Source organism: Panthera leo, chromosome A1 (assembly GCF_018350215.1).
Source record: "Panthera leo isolate Ple1 chromosome A1, P.leo_Ple1_pat1.1, whole genome shotgun sequence".
NCBI lineage: Eukaryota > Metazoa > Chordata > Mammalia > Carnivora > Felidae > Panthera > Panthera leo.
In genome coordinates, this window is record NC_056679.1 from 190,864,916 (window position 1) to 190,886,312 (window position 21,397).

General features: G+C 39.7%; 1 protein-coding gene across 2 annotated transcripts in view; it reads right to left on the reverse strand.

Moving 5' to 3' along the window:
• Nucleotides 1–21,397, reverse strand: part of SGCD (sarcoglycan delta) — a 938,027-nt gene that overhangs the window by 350,079 nt on the left and 566,551 nt on the right. For both annotated transcript variants that reach the window (XM_042948464.1, XM_042948471.1), the window contains one exon: nt 11,219–11,407. In XM_042948464.1, coding sequence (XP_042804398.1) covers nt 11,219–11,407 — 189 coding nt within the window. The remainder of the gene's footprint in view (nt 1–11,218; nt 11,408–21,397) is intronic.

Here is a 21,397-nt window from a genome sequence, read left to right on the forward strand (position 1 = left end):
AGTAGTCAATGGCTGAACCAGTACCGAAGTAGTTTTAAAATGCCATTCCTTATCACTTGTAGCTACACACTAACCATCACTGCCATTAAACATTATACAACTAAATACATTACTAGCTAATGACACGTCTACTTTTTTTGACAGCAAACATCACCAGACAAAGTGAAAAGCCAAGACTCTGAAGTCAGACACACCTGGATCCATAGGCTGCCCCTGCTACTCACTAGCTGATGAAGTTGGCAGGTTAAGCAAGCTGTCTATGCTTTTGCTGCATCATATATAAAGGAGAGATAAGAGGACTTCCTCAAAGGGTCAGTGTGAAGAATAAGAGATAACAGAGTAGGCACTTCTCACTGTGCTCAATACAAGCTATGGTGTTTGCATGGTTATTGTCAGTTGTTGTGTGTGCTGTTATGACAAACTACTTTCCAAGGATGGCCACAACACAATCTGTACTGGTTTCCTGTGACTGTCATAACAAATTACCATAAACCCGATGGCTTAACACATTGAAAAAAATACTACCTCACAGTTCTAGAAGCTAGAAGTCTGACACCAAGGTGTCAGCAGGGCTGTCCTTCCACTGGACGCCTAGAGGAGAATTCATTCGTTGACTTTTTCATCTTCCAGAGGCTATTGACGTCCCACGTGGGGGCATCATTCCAATCTCTGCCTCTGTGGTCGTACTGCCTGCTCCTCTTCTGTGCCAAATCTTCCTCTGCCTGCCTCTTATAAGGATATGTGTCACTGGATTTAGGGCCCAACTACGTAATACAGAATGATCTCCTCATATTAAGATCTTTAATTGAGATAAAGTCAAATATGGTAACATGTACAGGTTCCAGGGATTAAGCCAAGGGCATATCATCTGGGGGCCACCATTCAATCCACTACAATCTCCCATCCGACATTCTTTTCTAGAACCTTGCAACTCTCCCATGGAAAGGTACCATCCGTGTGCCCTTCCCTTGAATCTAAACAGGATTTTGTGTCTGCCTTCACCAACAGACTAAATCACAAGTGATGCTACCCAGCATCTGAGTCTAGGTCCTAAAAGCAATACACACTCCCATCTTGTGTAAGTAAAACACACATTCTGGAACCCAGCTGCCACATGGATTAAAAGCCCAAATTAGCCTATATGGTGGGCCGTGTACAGATTTTCTGGCTTGCTGAGGTCCAAGTTCACAGATGTGGCCACACAGGGAGTAAATATGCCTCTAGATGATTCCAGCTATAGCTCTTCAGCCAAGCCCAGCCTTTGAGTCCTCTCAACTCAGATGCCAGATATCAGGGAGCAGAGAGAATCCATTCCCCTTGACCCCCATTCAAATTGGAGATTCCTGAACAAAATTAATTCCTGCTATTACATTAAGCCATTGGGTTCGGGGGTGGTTTGTTGGGTAGCAAAAGATAATGAGACCAATTAAATAATCCAGTAAATCCATTCATTAAATAATTGAATGAATGAAAATTTAAAAAATTTTAAAGGCCCATGAGATATACTCCCTGACACTTAGCATCTTGGATTTTTATCTAAATATAGTGTGAGCACACTCACACACACACACACACACACACACACACACTTCTTTTTTTTTTTTTTTTTTCAACGTTTTTTTATTTATTTTTTGGGACAGAGAGAGACAGAGCATGAACGGGGGAGGGGCAGAGAGAGAGGGAGACACAGAATCGGAAACAGGCTCCAGGCTCCGAGCCATCAGCCCAGAGCCCGACGCGGGGCTCGAACTCACGGACCGCGAGATCGTGACCTGGCTGAAGTTGGACGCTTAACCGACTGCGCCACCCAGGCGCCCCAACACACACACACTTCTAAAGGAAAAAAAAAATGGTTAAATCTCTTTCATTCTGAGTCATAGAGTGGGAGGAAGCAGTCATTAATTATGGAAACTGTCTGGGGCACCTGAGTGGCTCAGTCGGTTAAGCCTCCAACTTCAGCTCAGGTCATGATCTTGAGAGGTTCATGGGTTTGAGCCCCACATAGGACTCTGTGCTGATAGCTCAGAGCCTGGAGCCTGCTTCAGACTCCGTGTCTCCCTCTCTCTCTCAACTTGTGTGTGCGTGCTCTCTCTTGCGCTCTCTCTCTCTCTCTCTCTCTCTCAATCTCTCTCAAAAATAAATAAACATTAAAAAAAAATTTTAAAAATATATAGAAACTATCTAAGGTCTGGAGGAAGGACCTTGTATTTCATCTGGTCCGAACTGCATATTTTACAGATTGAGACAATAAGGCTCAGAAATGGTCCAGACCCTCCCCTCTCAACAGAGCTTTTTGCCCAACAAAGAGCCACCCTGATCTTCAAAACAAGATGGAAAATCTATCATAGTCTTACTACCTTCCCAGTTAGGAGTACTGAAAGGAGGAGAGGGGACTGAGAGTGGGGGGTGTGGAAAAGGAACAAGGATGTTTTAACCAGTTATTTGGAGCCATTTGCTCATCAGATTATAAGACACTTTCTTCTCTTTCTGTTGAATTGAGTTTTATTTGTTCGCTTTTTTTCTACCCTACTCCCATGGCTCCAGGTCCTAAACATTGTCTAGGACACAGAAATAAAAAGCAAAAATTACTGTACAGAGAAAAATAAAAAACTTTTTGTTCAAAGATCTGACCTATCCAAAAGGCAGGTTAGTAGATTCTAGACCTGTTTTATAACAAAGAACTTTCTGCAATGATGGCAATGTCTTCTATCTGCTCTGTTGATGAGAGTAGCTATTAGCCCGTGTAGCTGTTGCATATTTGTGATGTGGCCCGTGTGACCAAGGAACTGAATTTTTTTAACGTTTATTTATTTTTGAGACAGAGAGAGAGCATGAATGGGGGAGGGTCAGAGAGAGGGAGACAGAATCTGAAACAGGCTCCAGGCTCTGGGCTGTCACCACAGAGCCCGACGCGGGGCTTGAACTCACGGACCGCGAGATCATGACCTGAGCCAAAGTCGGCCGCTTAACCGACTGAGCCACCCAGGCGCCCCACAAGGAACTGAATTTTTAATGCTATTTAATTTTAATTCCATATCAGACAGTACAGTTCTAGACAAAGCATTTACAAAACTACTCTGAGCTCAGAGTACCCTAAGTAATAACTCTCAGGCAACTCAAGTGTCCTGAAACCTCCTCGTAGTTACCATGTTTTCTTCTTCAGTCTGAATAGCCCCTGCCTATGGTGGAAGAGTCCTTCAGTCAAGTTCTCTGTAGTAACATACTCCCTTGAGATTCAAAACTTCTCTCCTATGATTGCTTAGTGCCTCAGTGACAGTGAGCAGTGCTCTAAGATCTGGCCATAACTTCCGATTTTGAGAGTAATTCAGAGTTCTGAGTAACAGAACGGTAACAGCCACACGACCTATAAGATCTGAAACTCCATGTGTGAGCAGCTACGCGTGATGTATGAAGACAAAAATATTTCCAGGGCGATTGCGGACATTCTCAATTTTTCTCAATTCCAGAATCATTCACAACAAATTCTGAGTACGTGAAAATAGTAGTAAGTGGCAAAGGTCATGGGTATTATCCTAGGCTAACATTACATAGTCATTTGTTTGTAATTAGAGCTCAAGTTTCTCATTGTGACCTCTCGAGAGTGTCTACAATTTGCATTGAGAGTGTCTATGATTTGCATTCTTTTGGACGTTTTGAGCATCAGCTTCCACTCTTTTCCTTCCCCACCCCATCTTTTGTCTCCAGGGGCCTGAGCTCTCAAAGCTGGAGCCCTAGTATCTGAGGTTTCCCAACCAGGCTTAACACACCGCTTCCAGGCTGCCATCATGGGGTTCTCTGCTTTCAACATGACTCAGAAGTCCCCAGAAGTCTAAACATGTTATGTTTAGAACATAAATTTGTAACAAGCTTGGCTTATAGCATTTTGCAGCAGTCACAATGACTAAAATCATCCTCGAAGATTTTCATTCTTATAAAGGTACAAAACACAGCAGGCTTCAAAGCAAATAGGACATTATGGAGCCATATCCCAGGACTGATAGAACAGGTGACTTTTGTCTTTTGTTTTTCTGCTTCACAGTTTTCATGCTGCCTTAAAAAAAAATAACATTTTGGCAACTTTCAGGCCGATGAATTTGAGCTAATGGATAAAAAGTGACCACAGGAGTCAAAGCACTGAGAGTCAGAAGCATGATGTTTTCAATATAGAAACTGAAGTGGATGCTATTCATACACACGGTATATTCACTAACAGCATTAAACGAAAAGTCTAACCGAAGCCAATAATATCATTTTCTTTCATTTGCTGAGCAAATCTGTATATTAACTAGGATGACATCTCCTACTTCAGTTCTGTTTCACATTCCATTATTACCCTTCTCTTCTCATGTAATTAAAATGTAGCAGGTAGCTGATACACAGGAGGGAGTGTCTGTATTAAACATACCTTTTCATAATCAAATTTGAGGACTCATCTCATTTATGATCTGTCTACCTTAATAAATGAACTAATAGTTCATTTTAAAAGCCATATAAAGCTCTATTAACCCATCTTTACACATTTTAATTTAAAGTGACAGGCTATTCATGATTTTTTCCCATTCATTTATTCAATAAACATTTTAAAGACTATGTGCTAAGCACGGTGCTTAAACTTGTGGGCTCAAATATGAATAGTTTAAGGTTCCTGTCTTCTGGAGCTCGTAGCCTAGTAGGAGGGAGGGACAGGAAAATAAATAAGTACAGGACTGCATGCCCCCCCCCCACCCCCCACTGCTTGACAGCAGGGAAAGCACAACACAAAAGAAAGAGTCATCAGCTTAATAGGGGAAGATTCCAGAGAATAAAGGAGAAGAAAGAGAAAAGCTTAAAAGAGGCAATGTTTACCGAAGATCCAAGGTAGATAGGCTTTTCAAGTGTATTTCCGACCTAATGGGAGGGAATCCTGGCCAGGCTGCTGAAAGAGCTGAACTCTAAGAACTGCGTGACTTTGTGCTGCCAGGACACAGCTGATGGGGCATCTTACTGAGTCTCTAGGCATGCAAACAAGTCACAATGTGATGTGCAGCATCTGCTGGGCCAATGCACTTCCCTCTCTGGGATTCCACCTGGGTAACAAGAGACTGGGGCAGGTACAGGCGGGAGCTGGAGGAAGGGCCATTTTAAAGGGAAGGACAAGGGCAGATGTGTGCTTAAGTTGCAAAGAAGCAGAAAACGCGATGGCACAGCCAAGGCAGAAGGACTCTGGCCTGCAAATAGCAACGAATGTCTCAGGGCAAGATGGATGTCATGTGGCCCTGTAAAGCCAGAGGGTGGACATCCCCAGAGCAGGCTTGGTTCCTGACAGCACTCTAGGTCTCTCTGCTGTGAGGTGCTCCCATCTACCCATGAGATTCCTGTCTCCTCCCCAGAGCATGTGTGTCCTCACTCCTGTCTACTTGAGTTAGTTTGACTAGGTCCCAGTTCCTTGGGCTTTCTCCAAACGGATGATATGTCGGCACTCTGAGTTAAGGAACACACTGGCCGTTCTCTCTGGCTTTTACTGTTTTACAATGTGTCCAATTTACAAGTATTAGAATGCCTTCCTCTGACCCTCAGTGGATCTTTATCTTACTTTGGGGTAAATAAATCATGTTTTAGACATTGCACTGAACAAATTCAATTTGTCTTCATGAAAAATAGCACTTGGGAAATGGACAGTGTAGTGTCCTGATTAAGAGTATGGGCTCGAGAGCCAGACTCCCTGTGACCCAACCCCAGCTTCACGGCTTACTGACAGCATGACCTTGGGGCAAGTTACCATACTTCCTGGACTCTCTGCTCCCCCACCTGTAAAACAGGGGTAAAAGTGGTGCCAAACTCATAGGGTGTTTATGAAGATTATATGGGAAAAATATTAAGTTCCGAGTTTTTATTAAACAAATAGACATTTCATTTCTTATATAACCATGTATAAAATGGTTTGACTTTTATCATTTTAATGAAGGAAAAGAGAAATAGAAGTTAAGGTATCTATTAAACAAGGTATAGAAAACTATAATTTACTGAGGACCTACCATGTGACCTGCACTGACCAGGTACTGGACATCCAGTATCTTGTGCATGTATCGGCACAAAGGCAATTTAAATTTGACAAGCACAGGGGCGCCTGGGTGGCTCGGTCGGTTAAGCGTCCGACTTCGGCTCAGGTCATGATCTCACGGTCCGTGAGTTCGAGCCCCACGTCGGGCTCTGTGCTGACCGTTCAGAGCCTGGAGCCTGTTTTGGATTCTGTGTCTCCCTCTCTCTCTGCCCCTCCCCTGTTCATGCTCTGTCTCTCTCTGTCTCAAAAATAAATAAACGTTAAAAAAAAAATTAAAAAAAAAAAAAAATAAATAAATAAATAAATTTGACAAGCACATACTGAAAGCTGACTGGGTACTGGAACCGGGTTGAGGTTACAAAGATAAGTAGAACATAATCCCTGCTCCTGAGAAGTTCCCTGGCATGGTTAGGGCAATGCAGCTGGGTCAGGCAACCTCACTCTCCACTTTGGTTCCATCATCTGCAAAATGAGGAGGTCTGATGAGGTGACTCCTAAGCTTTTATTTTGTCTAACAATGAATGATTTCATACTCAATTGTGCTAAGAGATCAGGCCATCTATTCATAATTCCCAAACCTTTAAAATTTTATCACTTACTAACCACTTCTGTTAAATGATATTTTAGATGATCAATACTGAGTATTTTGGGAGGTCTTCAGAGCCACATTATTTGGACTGGGTTGTTAGAATGTACTGGCAGTAGCAGTAGTCTTCTACAGAATGAGATCACACATGGTCAAGGCAAAATCCAAAAGACAAAACCATAGTGTTCTAACAGAAAGAAACCTATGGTCTTATAGATACCTACTTCAATGCATTCATTTCTATACTGAGTCTCGGGGGAGGGGGGGAAGTGATGTAGTTCATTGCCGGCTAGGCATCTAGTTCCCTGACATTCATGTTAAGATTTTTTTTTAATTATTTTTTATTATTAGTATCTAAGTAGGCTCCATGTCCAACATGGAGTCCTAAGTGGGGCCCGAACTCACAACCCTGAGATCAAGACTTGAGCGGAGATCAAAAGTCCGATGCTTGACTGAGCCACCCAGGTGCTCTCCTACTTTTTAAAGTAATCATCTCTTCACCCAGTGTGGGGCTTGAACGTACAACCATGAGATCAAGAGTCCCCTGCTCCACCAACTGAGCCAGCCAGGATCCCCCTCATGCTAGAACTTCTTGTGTTGCCCCACATTGGCTAACAGACCAGGTTTCAGAGGCAGACTGCTTGGATTCAAATCTTTACTCTGCTGCCTTAGAGCTGTGTGATCACAGATCAAGCTACCACCTTGTGAAGTTGGTACCCTATTATCATCTACTCACAGAAGGGTTAAGTTAGGTAATGCTTACAAATTACAACAGTACAGTGCCTGGCACAAAATAAGCCTTCAAAAAGTTATGATGATGATGGTGATAGCAACCGCTACCATAACTTAACATGTGCCAAGCTCCATTCTAAATAGCTTGGACTCATCACCTCATGTATTATTCACAAGAATCCTATGAAGAGGTAGGTGCTCTTACTCCCAGGAGGCTGCAGCACAGAAGGCCGAGGAACCTGACAAAGTAAGAAACAGACGCCAGATCTGTATCCAGAGCATCTCTCTCCAGAGTGTGTGAGCCCTTAACCACTCCACTATGATGTAGGGTCTCTCACGACTTTCTGTTGCCAATATCGAGCCTTTCTGTGGGTCAGAGGCTGCCATAAATGCTTAACACAAATGAACTCACTGAGTCTCCATGTCAAACTTATGACACAGAAGTCATTATTAAGTTTATATTAAATGTTTACATGAATACAATAAGGGAATAAATCAGAAGGTTGAGACAGTAGATGGAGAGGGTCATAAGAGACAGTGCCAAGAGAAAGAAGATGAGGACTCAACATTCATGACTATCGGGGAACTACTTGGCACAGCAAACACCAATGGCTATCTAGATGGGAGGGACGTTTGTGGTTCAGATGAGAGAGGGTGGGCAACAAAGATAGTGCCCATTTTGCCAGCTTTAGAGTTTTGTTGAAGAGCCAGATCACTAGTGCAATTAGAAGGAGGAAGTTCATAAGAGACTCTTAAAAACTGAGAATAAACTGAGGGTTGATGGGGGATGGGAGGGAGGGGAGGGTGGGTGATGAGCACTGAGGAGGGCACCTGTTGGGATGAGCACTGGGTGTTGTATGGAAACCAATTTGACAATAAATTTCATATTAAAGAAAAAAGAAGGAGGAGGTTCAATGTAGTGGAAAGGGTTGGGCTTTGAAGGCAAACACTAGCTCTTTTACATCTTAGCTGTGTGTCTTCCAACATGTCACTTAACTTCTCTGAGCATTTTTTTTATTAAAATGGAGATAATACCTAATTTATAGTTGTTGTGAGAATTAAATGAGATATATATTTTAAGGCCAAGCACAGTGACTAAGAGAATGAACTAAAAGAATAAACATATAGCAAATAGTAGTTCCCTGGGGCGGCACAGTGTGCGATGAACTAGGATAGTTTGACTTATGGGTGTTCACAGTATTGGTAAACCATACACTCTTCCATGGAGGGGAAAACTAAGAATAAAAGTGTAACCTTGCCCACCTGCCTTATAACGAACATCAGAATATTCTGCTAAGAGCATAGGAGAGCAAAACCACTTGTCTTCTGGTTTACATCTGGGATCAAGAAAACTTGGCTAGATGTTTGTCCAGATTGCTCTAACGGAAGAGTTCTTGCAGCGTATATCCTTGGGGATGGCATAGAAGTCTGACTACAGAGTAAAATTCTGGATAACCAATCTTGGATAAATTGCCAAGTCCCAGAAATACCTTCATACGACATCATTCTCTTGGTTCATTCTTACTCAGAAGGTTTGATTATACTGTCAACTTTCCCAAATTGCAAATTATTGAACATTTTAGATGTACAAAATAATCACTCTTTTCTGTTGATGATATTTTAAAATCCATGCATAAAATGCTTGACTCTTATCCCACTGATTTCCTTTGCTCTTTCACCCCACATTCTCCAATATAAAATTGGTTAATACCTTACTCTTTCTCACGATCTTCACTGTCAGTAAATTACTATTTGTGGAATAGAATTATAATTCTAAAAGAATAGGTTTTATACTGTGATTGATGGAAAAATATGCTTTTAACTTGCAGGGAAAGATCAATTTTCTGACACTTCAGCTCTATTTGCTCAAATGCATTACTATTATAAAGCACCAATTATGGCTAATAATGGCATTATTCTCAACTCAGTAAGTACTTGGTTTGGTAAAGCTTTAAGAACTCTCAACTTTGGCAATCAATTTAGTTAACTACAGGAAATAGCCTATTTCAAATATGTTATTACCTTACTGTCATATTGCTCCCCAAGCTCACATACAATCAAAGTGAATTGTCACTCAATATACATTTACATATACCTTTCCCTATTAAGCTTGCCAAATAAAACACACTCTAGAAGCCATATGTGTATGATGCCAGTTTTAAAGATTTGAGTTCATATTCTCCACCACATTCACCCCAAAATCTTTCAGGTTCTATAAATTAACTTCATAAGAGATTAGGTAAAAAACACAGAAATAGGGGGTTAGGGGGTACATGAGTTGCAGCTAGGTTCCAATGGGAAAGTAATCAATTCTATCTTGCTCTTTGGACCCCCCACCATCCAACTATCTCACCAGCCAGAACCTGAGAATGTTCCAGAATATCTTCCAACCCCTTGTCTCCTACACCCAACCAGTAGTTGAGGTATTTATTCAACACCATCTTTTAAATGTCTTTTCCATCTTTATTCTCCATTCTACTGCCCTAGCCTCAGTCTTATTTAACACTGCAAAACAAAAGTTTCTCCACTTTGTAAGTTCATGAATTACAAAATAAAAACATCACAGAACATGCACATCAACAAATGGCAATTGTGGTCACTTGGACTTAGGAAGGGACCCTGGATATCTCTTAGAACCATAATCTCTAAAAAGATTCAGCACTCAGTCTTCTCAAAGGGAGTCTGTCTGGGAAGTACAGGCAAAAATTCTTATCTTGGGTAATGAGTGTAATAAGATACAGAGAAATGGAGTTACAGGAGGATCCAGGGTTTTCCCAGGCAGCTATAGGAGCATCAGGCAGATGGAGAAAAGTAGCCCAAACAGAAGATACTTCCCCCGAAAAGGCAGGGAAGCATGCCTCTGCACTGTGTATTAAGGATAAAAATAAACTTTATAATCCAGAAAAGGCAAAAATCCACTATCTTATTTGGGATTTTCACATGAAAATCTTACTGGTAACTTACTGTAATATGGTCACATTGCTCTATACAATGGGATTTATTTTTATGGCCAATCTAATTATTTACTTTTGACATCACAAGAAAGGAAAGTAATCTCAAGGCAGCAGATTACTATCCACTATGCTTTCACTAAAAGTGAAAGTACTTACAATGCCAGAATCTCTAGGAAATCTAAAGGGAAAAAAAACCCTCAGAATGACTCCAGAAATCGTATTTCCAGGATTTTCTTTTCATTTGAACTTCAACAAGTAAATGTTCAATGTGTATAGTACCCTTAAGTACCTATAGCAAGAATTTCTTCAAAGAAGCATAAACACAATTTTTACTACAAAAAATGAAACATGGCTCTGCTCTCATTTCCATCCTGCTCTGGCAATGGCAAAGAGAATTGCCCTTCTAAAAATCAAGGAGAATCTCAATTAAACATAGTAATGAGCTACCCGGCATATACAGACCGTTAAAACTCTTAAATAATTCACAAAGCCTCATTTTACTCAGATATTTCTACCCTCCACTTCACAAAATCTTTCACAATCACTACTAAAATTTGGGGAAACTTAGTACTTTGAATTTTTCCCATATCTCTTCCTGCATTATTTACTCAGAGGGCTTAGAAACTACAGGATACAGAGACACAGTTATCAAAATGAAGGGAAATCATATGAGAGACTGTAAAGGAGGGAAATGCCTCCAAACTGAATTACCAGCCTTTGGGAACTAGAGATGAGATAGAGGTGGATCCCCAAAAGTAATGTGAACAGAAATACTTTTAACCAAATGCCAGGCTACAAGATCTTTTGAATCCTACTACCACTACTTTTCCACATTCCTTTTTCTTTGTCCACACGTTCCCTTCCCTTCCCCCAAGAAGGGCTGAAGAAACATGTGTTTTTACTTACAATTGTGAAGTTCATGACTTTGAGAATCCAGATGGTCATGGCCAAGTTCACCAGTATTAAAATCATCAGGAGTAGGACAAAGAAATACAGGCATCTTTTCCGCCAGCCATAAATGCCCACCTTGTATACTTGTGGCCCCTCAGAGCTGGGCATGGAGCTCCGGTGGTGTGTGTACTGCTCCTGAGGCATCTGAAATAGACAAGGCAAGAGAGACGCACTCACGTTAAACTGCTGAGAGGAAGAAAAAAACAAAAGAAAGAAAAAAATCAACAGATGAAGAGATATGGCTGGCTGCCGTCTGTACGTTTCCATCCTCCTGACAACTCCAAAAGTCAGTTTCCCCTGGACAAAAGTATCTCCTCTGGACACTGTGTTAGTCCCCTCATTATACACAGTCATCTCACATGATGTATATACCGAGACATCCACAGGTGCGCATACCCTGGGAGGAAGAGATCCTTAGGAAGCCATTTTCCAAATGATTCTTAGAATTCCAACCTCTTCGTGAGGGAGATGCTCAACCACCTACCAAAGTCCTGAGGGCAAAATTTAGAATTTGTCTGAGAAAATAAATGAACCCCAACAGTTCATCGCGGTGGTATAATAAATGCTATTCAACTAATTTATTTGGTGTGTGTGGGGGGGGTGCTAAATGATCTCAAATGCAGTCATTCTGTACTGCCAAAAAGTCGGGAAAAGTAACAATTTTTATCTTCTCCCTATTTCAGAGTTCAAAGTGATGCTTATAGGCATAGATTAAGCCCCACCGGACTCAGAAATCTTCAAATGGTAGCTGGTGCTTAAATGCCTCCCTTAACAGTAACCTCATTACATGCTGAATTAGTCCTTAGGAGTTACAGGATTCCAATTGTGATCAATCAATTCACTTATTTAATAAACATTAAAGAGGCTCAAAGTCAAGGAAGGTATGAAAATGCCTTCCAGGAGCTTGCAGGTTAATGGGAGGAAAGAACTCATTAAGTAGTGATTACAGCACAGTGAGATAAGTTAGAAAAATATTTGTCAAAGTTAAGTAATATATTAATCCTCCTTAAAGTAAGGAAGCTTTCCTTAAACCCTGCTGGTGACACGAAAGATCTTTCTCCTACCACTACTGCTTAAGTATCAACACGAATCTAAGTAAACTTATTTCAATAAAATTCTAAAACCAAAAGTGATTTTAAAATTAAATACAAACAAATCAACCAATGTGTGTCAATCAAAATGGACAATAACTGACTTCTACAAAGATTGATGATTTCCTAAAACTAAGTGACATAATGTGGTACCAAGGACTTTAGCACAGCATCTTCTGAGTCTAACATCCCTATTCTGCCATGAGCCATGTGACAAAATGGCCCCTACTGCTTTTCTCTATTCAAATACTTGCACAACCTTTCTTTTGGGATTTTTTACTTCATTTGTCCTTCACGTAAGCATACTCCATCCTCTAAGAATAAAGCTTGCCTCTTTTTATTTTCATCTTGGTCAAGATCAATGAAATGTGTTGTATGCAGTACCAAAGTGACCATGGTGACAAACAAAACGTGGGCTCTGAAATCACATCACTGGTTATTAATTCATATTCCAGATGGGCTGGAATATGATTACTTTATAGTTTTTAGATAATCATTAAAATGTACACATAAAATCTAAAAATCCCCTTGAGAACTCAAGGCCTTTAAACATCGCTGGTATTCTGAAAAGCCTAGTGAATTCTTATTTATGATCAATGGAAATGCTCAATGAAGTCCTACATGACATCTGTCTTGTTTTGGACACTATCCTAGTGCCAAAATCAGGTCCTAATATAAATATTTATTTAAATATATGTGTATGGAATGAATGAGTGAAAAAACAAATACATAAATGACAAATGAATGATTTCCCATCTAATATGAAATCCTCTGCCATCTGGGAGTGTATAGAAGCTTAAGTCCAACACCACAGGAAAATTAATTTTTAGTATCCCTGCACATTTTCACTTAGGCTTCCAAAGCACTGGGTTCCCAACCAAGCAGTGAAATTTACGCTACAAGAGGATCTCCATTTCATAACTCAGCTCCTTATGATTCTATAGATCAGGGCTGTATTGTAACAACATAGAAATGCAACAAAGTCATTTCTCGCTAACTTTTTTACACACCAAGATCCCTTAGAAGGAGAAAGAATGTTTTATAAGTTTGAAGGAAATTAGGCCTTTATTTCCTATTAAAACATATTCTATAAATTAAAGAAATGATCACATAATTGTAAAATCGTATCTGCAAGGTCCTTTAACTCCAATTAACTAATTTTATGAATGAGCTGATTTAAGCCTAGAGTTGACCAACTTGTGCAGGAATACAGGGCTTATAGCAGGGCAAGGACAAGAATAACTGTACTGGACTCTAGTAGGTATGATGAACAATGAGAAATTGACATTTGCCACAACCAATGTGGGAATTATGTATTAGCTATAAAGTGGAAACAACATGTTCAATAAATATTTAGAAGACTCTAGAGATATGGATATCACACTTGTGATTTTTTTTCATACAAAGATTGTTAGACTTTGACGAAATGCAGTGACTGTCTCTATTAGGGTTTCTCAATCCTGGATACGTATCAGATAGCTTTAAAAACACCTATTAAATAATAGGTGTCTATTAAATAATAATCACAAAGGTAGAACTCAGGCATCAGCATTTTTAAAGTGTCCCACGTAATTTGGTATAGACAAGGTTGCATACCACTTGTCCAGAATAATCTCCCTCAGCCTTGACTATGCATCAGGCTCAAAAACAAACTTTTAACAAATACAAGTTCTGAGCTCTATGATGGAGTTATAATTGCTAAAAAAAAAAAAAAATAAATAAATAAAATAAATTAATTAATTAAAACAACTCCCTAGGCTGTTCCAAGCATTTGGGACTACTTCTCTAAAAACTGGCCTTCAATATATTTTTCAATAGTATGACCATTGCAAGAGAAAAAGATTGCAACAAATTCTAGAATACGCAACAGCAAAAAAGCAGAGCTTCTCTGAGGGCTTGGCAGGACTCTTGCGCTCCTAGGGACCACTGATATTGACCACCATGTTTACTGACTAGCTGAGGAGCTTGAAGCCAGGAAGGAGAAGTAGTTCTCTTTCAAGTCACACAACAAATTAAAGGCTGAGTGGGGATCAGAATTCGGACCCCTCGTGAACGATGTAGTGGCCTATTCTGTATGTAACGAGGGCTCTTAAATCTCCACCACACCAACTGCCTACTTAAATAAGCCACATAAAACAGAATACTCCAGTTTGCAACTCAGATGGTAAGGGAAGAAGGAAAGAACAGGGAAGGGAGTGAGCAATTTTGTATGAATGGTTACAACAGGAAGCGAAGCCAACCAAACATAAGGAAATGCATACATCTGTTACCAATAATCCTGCAGAGAAAGGGAAAATTTAGATATGCTGAGTACACTAATTTTTCTAGTCAAAAACTGAAACATGTTGAGATGATAAAAATATAAAAAGAAAGATAGTCTCCAATCTGTGTTTCTTCTTGATCCTCCCCAGTAGAAATCCTTCCAGGGAATCAAGTTTCAAGTCCTCTCTTGTCCAGGTACCTTTCATGACTCTGGGAGGCACCCTAGTAATACATTAATAGCACCATACAATTTTTGTCAAATGGGCTAAAGTTAAGATGTTTTAATTACAACTAGTTAAGACTGTGTATTTTTCAAATTCCCTTTATGTTGGGTGGCTTTGGAGGATTTACATTAAGTTTGGAGGTCCAATTAACAGGAAGGTGAATTGGGGGTTCATATAGTTTGGGTACAGTAATAAGTATTTACGTCATTTGCAGACACTTCCTTGTAGAGGGTACATTATTTCTAGTCCTCCTCATGTAGCAATGTCTTCCAGAAATTCTTCTTCCACCCTTGGTGCCAACTCACCGAGTATGGGGTCATGAAGGTAAAGAACCCAAGTACACCTTGTGATGTAAACGTATCCTGTGATGGCCAGCACCAGAAATATCTGGGTAGTAAAAAGCCAGATGCCAGCTGGACTTTTTTTTTTTTTTTCAATCATTATATATGTAAAATTTCAAGTGAGATCCAATTCTCACTGACACTTAGTCAAAACAGAAATTCTCTCTTGACATGAATATATCCAATTCAGCATATAAAATTATAGGTGCTCCATACAGTTTTTATTTTTTATGAGAATCATGGAAAATAGAATGAACCAGAATTCTTACGTTTGCAGGTTATGTGCACTGTGTGTTTATATTCTGTTTGTAAAGTTGCATGCTTTACACATCACCATCAGCAGTAATAAAGTCTCAGTTCTGTTGAAATTGCCATAGGAAGCAACGATCTTTCTATTGTCTACACAAGAAAGTGATAGTGCTAAACAGCTGTCATATGAAGAGGCAATCTACGGCTATGCAACCAAAAAGTATGGAAAAAGTATGTCAGTTAATTATTAACAATATCATTTTTCTGGATTTTATGATAGGTCTTTTAAAAATTAATGATTTCTTTTCTCACCCTAAACATATTCATGTTTTTAATTTGTTTGTATTTATATTTTTTTAGTTTATTTTTCCCATTAAAACATCCCCCCAAATTATTTAGGCTTCAGGCCTCACAAAACCTGGATCCTCCCCTAGCCCCTGCCATAAAGGACCCTAGGCATACGGCAAGCCCTCAGTGGGACACCACTGTGGGACATCACTGCTTAGCTGAACACACTGCAAGGTACTGTTATCGGTCTTCCATTAGGAGTGACTTTTGGACTTCGCAGTGGATAAGAACCACTCCAGGGTAATTGAATAAATGCACATTCCTAGGTGCATTTATGCCCTAATTCAGTAGGGCATCTCAGGAACCTGTGTTTATTAACAAGCACCAAATGATTTTGATAGATGTGGCTCAGAGACCATGCTTTGAGAACATGAATTTAGATCTAACATAGAGATACATCCCTGGCCCAGTCATTGGCTCACCCATTTTCCTCCCATGTCTATATAGAGTATATATAAATATACATATATAAATATGAAGGCTGGCAGAATAAAAAAAAATATATATATATATATACACACACACATATATGTGTATGTATATGTGTGTGTGTGTGTGTGTGTGTGTGTGTAGACAGAGAGAGAGAGAGAGAGAGAGAGAGAGAGAGAGAGGGAGAGAGAGGGAGAGAGAAAGAGTCATATTTTTTTACTGTGTCATCCTTCACATTTTCACGGCTTTCCTACACTGGTGCTTCCATTTCCACCACCCTCTTTCAGCAGGATACTGAATATTATGCTCTTTACAACCTTTGGTGTCTTGGTTTTTAAACGTGCAGGTATCTTTTCTGCCATGAGAAAGAAATCTCAGCTTACATGCATCTATATCTATTGTACTGCACATGTGAATTTTAAAAAGGGGTCCCTCTATCCCAATACCGTCTTCTTGAGAATCATAAGACCAGGACCTTCCATCAGTCTTTGGGAACCTCTTTAATTGTTATACAACATATTTTACAGTGATATGTGTAATCTCTCTGAATATATCCTAAATGCTTTTACGTATGTAAAACTTTGAACTCCAAGAGCAACTAAACAATGGTATGTTTATGTGTGTATGTAATTATATAAAATATGTGTACATGTGTGCGTACATGCATACATTTATTCAATGAATAAAAATGAAGCCAAAACGACATAACCAATGCACATCCTCCAGTAACACAAATCTATAAGATCACTAGTAAAAGAAAGTAAATTTACACAATTTGACTCCCTTTCCAAATACACATGTGATTATACTGATGTCAAAAGTAGGCTTAGATCTAAAGCATTATTCTATTCCTTTATGAGCCCATTTTCAGTGTTCATTTGTTTATAAACAAATCCAGTTGACTTATAGATCATCTATGCCTTGCACACAAAATGCAAGGGAATTGTATTTCTCATAGAATGAATATAGTGGAACTTACTGTTGTTTTGCCCTTAGATAGGAAGGAACTACAGTCAAGGTAATACCATAATATAATAACCAAATATCATCACGGGTTAATTAAGTAGCTGCTAAATATAATAGATGCTGAGTTTCCAAAAAAGGTCATTTTGGATGCACATATTACTAAAGCATGGTTTTGAAAGCTGCAGTCTCATGGTCTCACACATTCAAACATTCTTACCTGGGACCACGTAACACTAGAGAATCAAGGCCTGATCCTAATTTGTCAGCCTTAAGGACAATATCCTTTCACAAGACCTCTTCTTAGGGTGTATAGCCCTATTTGTTTCCCTGTTGCCATTGCAGCCATCACCAATAGCTTAGTGACTTTCTGATAGCCATGAAGCTTTTCTGAATGGACTCACAAATGCCCAACACCAGTCAGAGGAGCCACTGGAGGATTTGTACAAATCCCAAGTTTATGGTGAAGTCATTACAAAGACTTTTAAGCCAGGCCAGACTAGCTGGCCCCTGAACCCTGTAGCTATTGCTCCCGAGGAAGCTGAATTATATGTTCAGCTTAAGGTCACCAACACTAAGCTTCAGAGTGATGAGCCCCACTTCTTTGACAAACCTTTGACATCTTAACACGGAAAGACAATCATACTCAAGTGATCATACATTTCATACATGTTGAGTTCCCTTCCTCAATCTAATTGACATCAAATAGCTACTAGCCAATCTCAAACTGCCCCAGTTCTTAGATTTCATCAGTTGCTATAAGGTGGATGGAAGGTCCTGGGGCAGAACCCCATACAGCTGGCATACTTTGTGAGGCTGAGTACATATTCGAATCTAATACTGCTGTAAGTCCTCATTTGTCTGCACTCAGTGTTTTTATTTCCGCAGAGATCTTCTTCAGGAGAAGAACAAATGTTGTCCTTTTCTCTCCCCAAATAAAAGAGATACCTAGAGAATAGTTAGAGCATCTGCATTATCAATCTGCTATGGAGGAATGTATTATGTTTTGAGAGCTGATTTTAAAATAACTAGTAAACTTTCTAAAGACACATATAAGGCCACCAAGTTTCCTGATGATTTTTCTTTTGGGCCTGTAAAACTTTAGACTATGATCTGCTCTACTAACAAGGTAGAGTTGAGAACAAGGAGGTACTGGCATGCATTTCACTCCTGCTTGCCAGACTCTTCTGCCCACTAGGCTTTATAAATATCTTGTTCCATAAGGGAATTTATAGGGATGCCAATGAGTGCAAGTCTGTAAAGTTATGCATAAGAGGGAAGAAACATGGCAGAGCACAGACCTGGCCTTCAAAGGGAATTCCCAATCACAATCTATTTTTTCAGCAAGAAAAAATATTTTGGCCACTAAGTTCCAAGTACCACAGCAGGTCCTAGAGACACGTAGGTCTTCAAATGAAGGAGGAGGATCGTATTTCTGCTTTCTTCAAGCTTGTACTTTCATGGGAGAGATGGACAATACTCTTGCCAACAGATTAAGTCATTCGATCTAAGTTAGGTGTTAAGAAGGAAATGAAGAGGGTTCCTTAGGAGAGGATGGAGAGTGATCCACTCTGATCATGGAAGGCCATTCTGACAAAGGGACAATTAAAAAGGAGAACACATTTTTCAGCAGAAGACGCAGCAAGCATTCTGGCCATAACAGCCTGTTTAAATTAAGCAGGGTTGGTGGCAAAGCTGGTGCTGAATGAGCTCAGTGGACAGACTAGTTTGCAGACAGAGACTCTGGCCCACCTGGACACCTTGTAAGTTATGAAAAGGAGTAATGACTTAAAATGGGCCAATGAATAACTACCATCTTATTTAGAAATAAGACCAATAAGACAAATCACAGGAGATAGGGTTTGTTGATAATGATGCTGCATGTTAATATTTCCAGTACATTTACAAGTAAACATGAATCACATCACTGTGTACGAATCTAACCAGTTTATGTAAATAGCAGGACTGCATTCCCCCACAGCTGCATCACAATATCTAGGGTTTGTGTGAAATCACAGTCATTTTGGATTATCTTGGCACGAAAATAGTTTTCCATTAGCCATGTTAATTTTGAGGTCTCTGATTTCAAACTATCTGCTTTCCAGGGTTGTTTTCCATCAGCCATCCAGATAGCACATTAGTCTTGGTTTGTTAATATTTGGCACAATTTAGACAATTGTAACAAACTCATCACTTTTGGTTGTGATTTAACAATCAGCACTTTTTTTCTTATAAAAATTCATCTGTAAGAACAAATGCTTGTTTATGTGAAACAGTCTAAGAATGGCATCTTCCGTTTAAACACGTATGTGGATTAATTTAAAAGTTAGGTATTCCACAGTTTAGTTTTCTAAGAATTGGAATATGTAAGTGTTGAACAATTTTTACTGAAAAAACTAGACGAGTGCATGTATTTAAAAAAAGCTTAAGAGTACACATTTAAAACCTTTTTTTGTTGTTGTTCACACTTCCAGTTTCCCTCCACAGAAGGGAAGACTATTACTAGTTTTTTTATCTTTATAGAAATGTTGAATAAATATGCAAGCTTTATTCAATATATACACACATGTTTAGATTTTCCCTTTTTACACAAAGAATGGCATATTTAAGGCTCTTTATTGTTCCGAATCTAACTTGGTTAGATTCTGAATCCAACTTAATATAGCCAAGGGATAGTCCCATGAAAATATAAATTTGTATTTTTTAAGTTAAACAGTTTGAAATTATATGGATACATGATATTTTACCTAGCCAACATGTTAGTTATGAGCATTGAGGTTGTTTCCAATAATTTTCTGTTACCAAGGCTTATTTTAACAAAGAAGTACTTATCAGTGATTCTCATGACATTAGCAGTAAAAAGATGCCCTGTTTCTTGGACCTTCCATTCTAGTGGGGAAAACAATCAACAGATAAACAAACCAAAATGAAATTTTAAACTTATCCTTGAGAAGAAGGTTTAGGAAGAAAAAAAAAAAAGAAAGAAAGAAAGTAGGAGGAAAGGATAATGAGTGGGAGCCTCTTGTCTCAAGGATGGTCAGGAAAAAACTCTATAGTGGAAAGATTTGTGACAAAAGCATCAAGTGAGAGAGCAAAGCATGAAGACATCTGGGGGAAGCACTCTGGTCAGAGGAAACGGTATAAGCACATGCAAAGGCACTGAGGTGGGAATTCAATGGGCAAGTTTGAAGGACAGCGTGGCTAGACCAGAGCGAAGAAGAGGGAAAGTGTTTGAGAACCAATTTGGGAGTGCAGGCAGAGAGGTGCACACTGGGTCTTATAAGCCACTGTGAAAATCCTAAGGAGGGTACTGATTATGCTGTTAACTATCTGAGAACCGAGGCATCAGAGGAAGAGGGTCCGATCTTCGCTTCGGGATCTGTAAGGAAGAGAGCACTGCAACTAGAATGCAGATAGAGAAACCAGGCACCTGTGATTACTGCTATTGCTCAGGGGCTGGTGGGGGCAGTAGCCCAGACTGTAGCAGCAGTGAGAGAGAAGTTGGTGAGGTACGACTGTATTTTTGGAAAGTAGAGCTAACAGCATTCGCTGCTGCCAGAGACACAGGGTGAGGGTAAGAAAAGGAGAGGAGCTGGGGAATGCCAAGGGTCTGGTGTGAACAGCTGGGTGAAGGATGGTACCATTCGTCATGATGGGGAACACTAGGAGAATAGTGGGCTCGCCGGCAGGTGGTGGATGGAGTGTACAGAGGGGAGAGAGAGAGGTCAAGTTGATTCCATGGGGGTGGAGTCCCAAAGGCACTTTGAAAGGAGTCTGGAATTCAGGGGAAAGACTGGGCTTAGAGATTAAATATTCAAGTCTCCTGTATATGAATGTTATTTAAAGCCCCAGTAACGTAGCATGCATGTTTCATCTATGCCCAAATGTGCCTCAGAGAAGTCCTGAGAAATTGAATTGCTAGGTCAAGCTGCGCATGTGTGGGGAGTGGGGGTGGGGGGGAGGGGACAGTGTTTCTTATAGATATTACCAAAGTTCTCTTCCAATGTATAATATGCCTTATACTTACATTCAAAAGGTTTATTTCTGATCAACTGGAAGATATTTCAGTATAATTGCGACCATTATTTCTCACCATCTCTGAGAGTTAGAAGTATGAAGTGCCAGCTGAGGTAGTTTTAAATGGAATATATTTTTGAAACACACACACATATTTGTACTAGGGACCATTAGATACATGAGCTAATACATTCTTGGCAATACCCTGGA